This window comes from Anneissia japonica, unplaced genomic scaffold (assembly GCF_011630105.1).
Source record: "Anneissia japonica isolate Jap-2015-1 unplaced genomic scaffold, ASM1163010v1 scaffold1875_len173011_cov181, whole genome shotgun sequence".
Classification (NCBI taxonomy): Eukaryota; Metazoa; Echinodermata; class Crinoidea; order Comatulida; family Comatulidae; genus Anneissia; species Anneissia japonica.
In genome coordinates, this window is record NW_022705221.1 from 105,985 (window position 1) to 114,751 (window position 8,767).

General features: G+C 35.7%; 1 protein-coding gene across 1 annotated transcript in view; it reads left to right on the forward strand.

Annotated features, from left to right (window-relative positions):
• The window catches only part of LOC117105418 (phenylalanine--tRNA ligase alpha subunit-like), a gene marked incomplete in the record, with an annotated part of 21,381 nt that extends 17,658 nt beyond the window's left edge, over nt 1-3,723 (forward strand). The window contains 1 exon segment of the mRNA XM_033246545.1: nt 3,022-3,723. Within this exon segment, the coding sequence (XP_033102436.1) occupies nt 3,022-3,136 (115 nt within the window).
• Between the last annotated feature and the right edge of the window lie 5,044 nt (nt 3,724-8,767).

An 8,767-nucleotide genomic window follows, 5' to 3' on the forward strand; every position in this document is an offset into this window, starting at 1 on the left:
TATAATGTGATTATTATTTAAAGAATAAAAGTTTACATAGAGGTAAAAGAAAGGTCAGTAAAATATCTTCTTTTTTTTTTTTTTTCGTTTTCTGAAGTGTTCAACACAGTATTATGAAAACAGTCAGTATGTGCAATGACATTATTACATAATTTAAGATGGTCAGTATCCCAACAATTAAACTTATATTTAGAACATCAACAGATAGTTTTGAGTAGAACTATCTAGGTGTGTAGATAGTTGTGAGTAGAACTATCTAGGTGTGTAGATAGTTTTAAATAGAACTATCTAGGTGTGTAGATAGTTTTGAGTAGAAATATCTAGGTGTGTACATAGTTTTGAGTAGAACTACAGTATCTAGGTGTGTAGATATTTGTGAGTAGAAGTATCTAGGTGTGTAGATAGTTGTGAGTAGATAGTTGTGAGTACAACTATTTAGGTGTGTAGGTAGTTTTGATTAGAACTATCTAGGTGTGTAGATAGTTGTGAGTAGAACTATCTAGGTGTGTAGGTAGTTTTGAGTAGAACTATCTAGGTGTGTACATAGTTGTGAGTAGAACTATTTACGTGTGTAGATAGTTCTGAGTAGAACTATTTAGGTGTGTAGATAGTTTTCAGTAGAACTATCTAGGTGTTTTTCAGCAAGCATTTAATATATTATCACTTTACCATGCAAACCTTCAAACAATATTTTACTGAGACTTATCAATCAATCAATCAATCATTTATTGCATTTCAATCAATCATTCATTTATTGCATGTCAATAAACCATTCATTAAAGATCTGTAGTAAAGTATAAAACCCCCTCAATTAGTCAATTACAGCATTAAAATTGTTCATTTTAGAATTTAATCCAATTTGTTATCAACCTCCATTGAAATGCAGATTTAAAGTTTTTTCTGATATACAGATATTTAAATCCTAAATTTAGTAGAACTAGTCAATTTAAGGCTCTATGCTGGGGAGCAGTAATGTCTTCCACCCAGAGATGTTGGAACACCACGGGACATCTTCCCAAGGGTGTCTGTCATTATCTGGGGTCTCTTGCTTGAATAAATAAAACTATAAATTAAATTTGTTTTGTATGTTGTTACAGATTCAGTCAAATTGCTTTTACTTCAACTCTAGGTATTTACCATAGAGACTCAATCAATCAATCATTCCATTTATATTGCGCCATTCTGACGGTTGTTGCTTGTACTGTATATTACATGATGTCAATCGCTCTACGTTAAAAATACACTGTTTATAGTAAAGTCAGGAAAAAACACCATAAAAAATTCAGTTACAACATATATCAAATAAGATATCAACTCCAATTTAACACAAATTGAAATGAATTTTTTGCTGGCTTACAAACTTTTGTACTACAATTATTAAATTCGTTACCACTCAATTGTAGAATGTGCTTTATCTGGGAGCTTCCGCACCAGTGGTGACTCCTGAAATTTGCAGCTAGGGTCAGACAAAATACATGGGGTCTGAACCAAGGGGAAAACTGGAGCCTCAGTCAGTCAGAATATAAAATCCCTGGTTGGGTTAATGGGAGAGTTGTTATGGCTTAGTATGGCCCAAAATACAGTATTAAGGATTGACAATCAAAAGACCGTTACTTTGATAGGGAAATTAATATTTTTGGTCCAACAACCTTGTAGTGGCATCAGAAAGGGAGGGTGTCTAGGCCTGTCTGATGGGAATACATCCTCTCACCCCTTTCCCCCGCCCCGCTGGCATCGCCACTGTCTTTGCCCGCACCCCATAAAAAAGCAACTGTCTCGCGCAAACATTATGTCTTTGAGCTGAGACTTGTCAATCTTTCAATGTCACTCAAACAACCCATGTCAATCACAATATGTCACACAATCATTAAGTTGATTCTAAAACTTTAACACCTGTCAATTATGAAATGTAAATCTATCAATCAGACTATTGCAAATCTTATATAATGGAGGTAGTTGTTGATAAAAAAAAAATGCCATTTATTTACTTACACTTGTGGTTTGACGGGTATAGTTACAGGCCTGGTTTTTTCCGAACCCATATATTTTAGTAAGTAATCTACAGTAGTCTGCTTATATTTAACGAGGAGTTGGATTTTCTGGCAAATGATTCCATTTTCTTATCACTGCAAGAGAACTAAATATTTGGCTGTCTTATCACTTATTTAAGGTTCATGTCATACAATGATCATTGTCAATAGTAATGATGAGATCTGATAATGATTCTATTTGTGCTATTGCTACTCATCACACCCTTGTGCTGTAAAGACATAGGAACAGAACCAATTTGTTTAAATATTAAGTTCAGTCAGCTAAGCTGGTGGTAGTGTCTGTGTGCGCCCCGAACCATTGAGGTCATTATATTCCAGGCTCAAATCCAGCACTGCTCTCCATATGTTTGGAGAACTGAAAAGCCCCATGTTTTCTAGAGAGCTGTGTAGCTCAGTCTGCTAAACTGGTGGTAGCCAGCCACTGTGTGTGCTGAACCGTGGAGATCCATTGTTAACCACTGGTACTTGTCTCAATTCCATCCGATGCTTTCCTTGTGTTTCAGCTGGAGGGCAAGTGTGTGGCTATACTTTATTCAAACACATAAAAACATATATAATTTTTTTTTATGTATTTTATATACAAAAAAAAAACATAGCATAGGCAGACAAATAAAACAATTCTGAATTTTTTTTCTAATTTACAAAACAACATGGCAAAATTCAAATATAAATATAAAAAAAGAGAAATTGCAAAAAAAAAACAAAATTAATTACAAAAATATTTGGCGGTGTTGCTGCAAAAAAAAATTTACCTTGAAAAGTAGCCAGTAACACAGTGACTCATCCTCACATTTACAATTACTGTTCTATTTTAATTATGTGTACAAACCAAAGTGATATTATATTAGTGTATAGCAAAAAAAAAAAAAAAAAAAAAAAAGAAAATAGAAATTCTTCTCCAAAATTGATATTTTCAAATATGTGGGATATGGGCAGTAAATTGAAATTAAAATTTCTTTTTTAACTTCAGACCAACAATGATTAAGTATGGAATTGACAACATCCGGGAACTAGTTGGCCATAAGGTGAACCTGCAGATGGTACATGACAATGCTATATGCCGACTGGACAAAGGAAATAAATAACACATTTTATAATGTACTAAAATATCACCAATTGTTAGGAATTCATTTTGCATTCAACTTAACGAGCGGTTTTGGGGGAATTTTTCTATTTTTAAAATTAATGTTTAAGTATTGAAATTAAATATGCATAGCTGTTAAGCGGGCACAGTGTGAGTGGATCGTCATTGAAATATTTCTGTTGCATGTCGTCGCAGTTCGGGGTGTCCATGAAATACGCAGCCAATATAAAGTGCATGCCCATCTTTAAAGATAGACTCTACTGTCATAAAATTTAACATTAATAACTTGATCATGTGATAATGTTGTGGTTCATTGTATATTAACAATCATTGAGGATGTCAAAAAATTTAGTGGGAGTGGTTGGCATAGCTGTTCTTCCCAACCTTGAGGTCAAAGGTTTGAATGCTCTGATTACTACCTGCAATATCATGGGGTCTCTCCGGGAGCTGAATATGTGTTCCATAGTGTGTGATCCAATGATTAGGGGGTAATAATGTAAACCCATAGAGGCCTTGGGTTGATGTGCTGTATAGATAAACTTATTATTGTTATGATGCTTTTATTTATTATTATTATTATTATTATTGTTGTTGTTGTTATTGTAATTATTATTATTATTATTGTTGTTATTGTAATTATTATGTAACTAAAACCTACCTTAAGGGGAACTGAGACAATGGAGGAATTAGAGAACAATTAAAAAAACGATGTTAAGGGGAAATAACACAAAAGGTATTCCCCTTAAGTCCAATTTATTTATTATAATTTTAATTATTATTATTATTGTTATTATTATTGTTATTATTATTGTTGTTGTTATTGTTATTATTGGATCCACTGCATCCCAGCCAATCACAGCATGGACAACTGAGGATGTTTACATCTACAGCAGAATGAGGATGAATAATGCAGTCTCACTGAAATGAATCATCTAAGGGGTCACAGTTTCAATCTCTCGCTGTGAATTTCACTTGTTTCCATTTAGCAAGGAAATTTATCTTCATTGCTTCTTTGGCGCCCCCCACCCCGGAAATAATAATAATGGGTACCAACATTTAAACATGTGGACACAATGACCAGGGAAAAAAAGTGCAAAGAAAGGCACTATTTAAACTTAGAAATAAATAAATAAAAAACATTCCTGCATGACTAAAGTTGAAACTGACCTCTTCATTTGTTTTGTTTACTTCACGTTGTTTGATGAATTGAAATGATCCCTTCTCTAATTTTACTTAATGCTATTTTTTTATTCCTGCTTTTGGTTTTGCTTCACCCAAAGGGCATGCTGACCTACATAATATAATTACCATATTGATTTTATATGGGAATTACTCTCCATGACAATCAGCCGCACGTTTTCTTCTCCCCTAAATTACAGAAATTAGAAACCTCTCCAATTGACTGGTGGTGGTGGTCAGCTGGTGTGAATGTTAATCCAATTTACTTTGGTAATTTACTTTGGTAGTCTACAGATTATTTTGATTATGTTTAATTCATTTTCCATTAAACGTTGTATCATCTTTAATGCATACATACTGTACAGTGGCGGCTCTAGGATATATTTTCTGGTGGGGGTGGGGCGCTAAGTTGTCCGACAGGGGGACTTGAGCTCGTAGGCTCGAGCTGGAGGAAGGGTTTGAGAGGAGGTTTCCACTCCCAAATGAGATTTTTTTTAAAGAATATCAACCTCTGGATGGCCGAAAATGGCACTCTCAGACTGTGACAGACATGTGTTGGCTTGGTGTGGGCCTATTTTTATATGATTTATGGTCTGCCCGACGAGCTCTGTCCGGCGGGGAGGGGGGGGCTTGACCTGTCCGGTGGGGAGGGGGGCTTAAGCCCTCCTCCCCACCCCCCGCTAGCGCCGCCACTGATACTGTAGTAAAACTTTAATATTTTTAAGCTGAATGCAGTGATCGGACAGGCAGAGGTGGCTCCAGAAATTTACCGACACAGGGTGTCAGACAGCGAGGTCTGAACCAATGGGCCGACTAGTGCCTCTGCGGTCAGCCTGTGTCCTGGAATAAAAATTCCTAGTACAGTTTATGGGAGAGTTATTATGACCCAAAATTGTGTTTTTTAGACCAGAATATTATGTATTGGCAATCAAAATATCGTTTTTGGAGAGGCAAATAACACCCCCTCCCCCGCCCCTCGCTAGCGCCACCACTGCGGACAGGGTCTGTTTCTACTGCCAAAGAAAATATGTATTTAAAAATATTTCTTTAAAATATATCTTTAGCAGTAGAAATAGGAACAGAAAATAACGAATTACTTTGTTTTCTGTGCTGTCTAAAATTTAATGACTTTATACCTTTGATTAGTGGTCGTGAAATACATGCCTTCGAAAATGAGAAGGGGCTGTGAAGGGATATTAGTAAAAATTGTTTCCAAAAGGATAAGATTGTAAAAATTAAAGTGAAGACAAAACAGAGATTACAGTTTGTTCTTGTTTGTTTCAGTGCATTGATGATATGTCAGGAATAAACATTTGAGTTTTCTAGCGATTCTGTTCAATGCCATCGTATTTTTATGTTCATTATTTCAAAGGTATACAATGGGAAAAACGTCGTGTGAACTATAATTGGACTGAGAAAATGATAGAACCCATCTGTCAGTGTGATATTAAAGTTAAATTTAGCTTTGTTGTCTAATTTACACGATTCTTGATTGGGAAAAGCTCCTTTGCATAACATTACGTACGTGTAATATTGATAATTGCAAAGGACTGTTGTCGCCAGCAGGGTGCCTGTGGCATAGGCGGGCTAGGAGTAACCTTCATAATTATTGTTATTTGGACGTGCGGAAACAAATATCTAGCACGGCGTTATTGCACACTACGTAGCGTGAATTTTGCGAAACCCATGAATCATGAGTATTACGAATGATTACACTAAAATTTAAAATATTGACTATTATTTCGTGTTATTTTTCTGCTGTCGCTCATAATAATACAATATAGGCCTAGAACATTAAAGCAAGCTGTTCATACTAAATTACCCAGTTGAAGATTATGTGATTTATTCAAGGAAATTCACTAGATGTACAGAAAACCTGTGTAATTATTTTATATTAAATTATATTAAAATCGCTACGGTACACGGTGGCTACAGTGTTTCTGGGCAAAAGCAGATTTAATTGGCCTGTTTCACCCATCGTTCTAGTCAAGCTGTCGGTGGGTGGGTGTGGATGAATGATTGAAATAATGAATATCTAATATTTACATTTTCAAAACTATCAAAATACAGTAGTACATCTAAGGGATTACTATTGGGGTGTGCAAAAATGGACCAACTGGGGTATGGGCATCGGATATAGAATCTCGGGTGGGGTCAGGGGTAGACCCGGTAGGATTGAAGTTTAGGTAGGCGTATTGTAGGTTTTCCCGATTCTGATGGTAAATCAATTCCAGCTCCGTAATCCAGTGTACATAGACTCAATGGGACTGTCCATACTAGCAAATAAATTTTATAGTATTTTTAGACATTTTCAAATGTGTAAAAAATGTGGACATTGGCGGGATATTGGAGCCTTGGAGGTCCATACACACCTTCTCATCCCCTGGATATGAGCCCGAAATTCATGCAAAAAACCTGTCAAATGACGCATTTTTAGTAGGCCTTATCAAACATTTAAAATGTAATTTGAAAAAAAACCAAAAAAAGCCAAATGACTTCTCCCAAAAAACACTTTAGCGTATTCACCGACCACGCCCGTTCTAATACAGTAACTCTTGCATGAAATATCAATGTTGTAAGCCATCTCATCGCTTATGATCGTTGACATGAACAGTATTACCGCCGTAATTACCAAACAATGAGTTATGTTAATCCACTTTAGGCGTCGGGGAGAATATCCTGTTTTAAATGGGTTTGCTTCATGATGTCATTTTTCCTACTTGCTGGGTACTGTATCCCAAATAAAGCAACGAATAATATTAGATAGGCTTACGTGTATCATACTGGAGCAGATGCAGGGGGCGCAGACGGTGCGATCGCACCCCCCTAAATTGTATTAAGAATAATAATTTGTGTATTACATTGTTGACGTGAATTATTGGTAAGATTATAAGGTATGAGAGCGAAATTCCGGGCACACAGTGGTCCATATTCGCAAGATGTTGTACCAGCTCCAACCATGTTGGGGCTGAGGAGGTGAGAAAGTTGGACTCTCATGCAGCCATGGGCACAGATGGGTCAGAGGACGGGGACAACCTAGTCGTGGCGTCCAACGACAAAGGGTCGAGACCTGTCCGACGGGAGGGCAAATGCCTACCCCCCCCCCCACTCCCAACTGGCGCCACCGCGAAACCCTACAGTGTTTTCTCTGTAATTGTTACATTGCGTACTACAGCTGTGCCCCACGCAATCTGGAAGGCTCTTATAAATGGACCTTTCAGGAACGTCAATCAAATTTAACACCTGACCAACCAGAACACGGCCAGGAATACGCGCGTTTCTAAAAGCATCGTGTGGCCCACAAACGCACATGTTTACGTATGTTTTCAGCGTCTGTCGTTTTGATAGCAACAATATCCAAGGTCCATTCGAATTGAATGACTAGTCATCGTCAGGCCAACAAAAGCTGTTGACGATCATAGTTTTTAGCGATTTTATGCAAACCAGGCCTTAAGATGCACTTGTTTACACAATTTCCAAGTTTATAAACACATATCCTATAATTATTACAATTAAACATAGTTATTTAATTTATGCTTTCTATAAATATCAGACATATCCGTTTCACTACGAACCTACTTCGGTGTTAACTCCCATGTATCAAGTTAATGTTCTCATTTTCTATACATTACATGACATTTACTACCATTAACTAAGATTCATCGGCGTACGCGTAGTTATTCTGATAGATAGGTTGCCGTCTTCAGCTATTATTAAGAAGATTGTGCAACTATAGAGGCAGTTTGAAGTCACCAATTAATGATGGTGATAATAATAATAATAATAATAATAATAATAATAATAATAATAATAATAATAATAATAATAATAATAATAATAATAATAATAATAATAATAATAATAATAGTGATAGTAACGATATTTATTTGGACTTTCACTCCCAAATGATTACAAGACACATCAAATTTAAACTACAAATAAAATCTAACCTCTATCTATTCAAAATAGCTTAAATTCATCTCTTTCTTCATTTCCCTCCTTCCCTGAACGATTCACATTTTACCCATCTTCACACTAAATGAAACTGTACTTATTTTCTAGAACAATTATATAGTTGTAATTAAATTTTAATTATGTATTAATTTATTTTAAAATATTTTATTTTTAAAAATTTGTAAATCCAGTGGTCAGTTGGTATCTGGCATTGATGCCAAATAAGCCTCCAAAACCATACATAAACAGTGCGACGCGGCGTTCATAATCGTCTTCATAATTATTGTATTATTGCTAATAATCTGTTGAGGCATTACGGTACTGCATCGTGTCTTGTTTTGTACATTTCTACTTCTATAAAATTTCTATAAAGTTAGAATTTCATGCAAGCATGATTGGAAACAATAGGCTGGGTGAGATTGGAATAAACAGCCTAAACAAGTAAACAGGAAGGCTAAAACTAAATATATATATAGTTTAGTTTTGGCCTTCCTGTTTA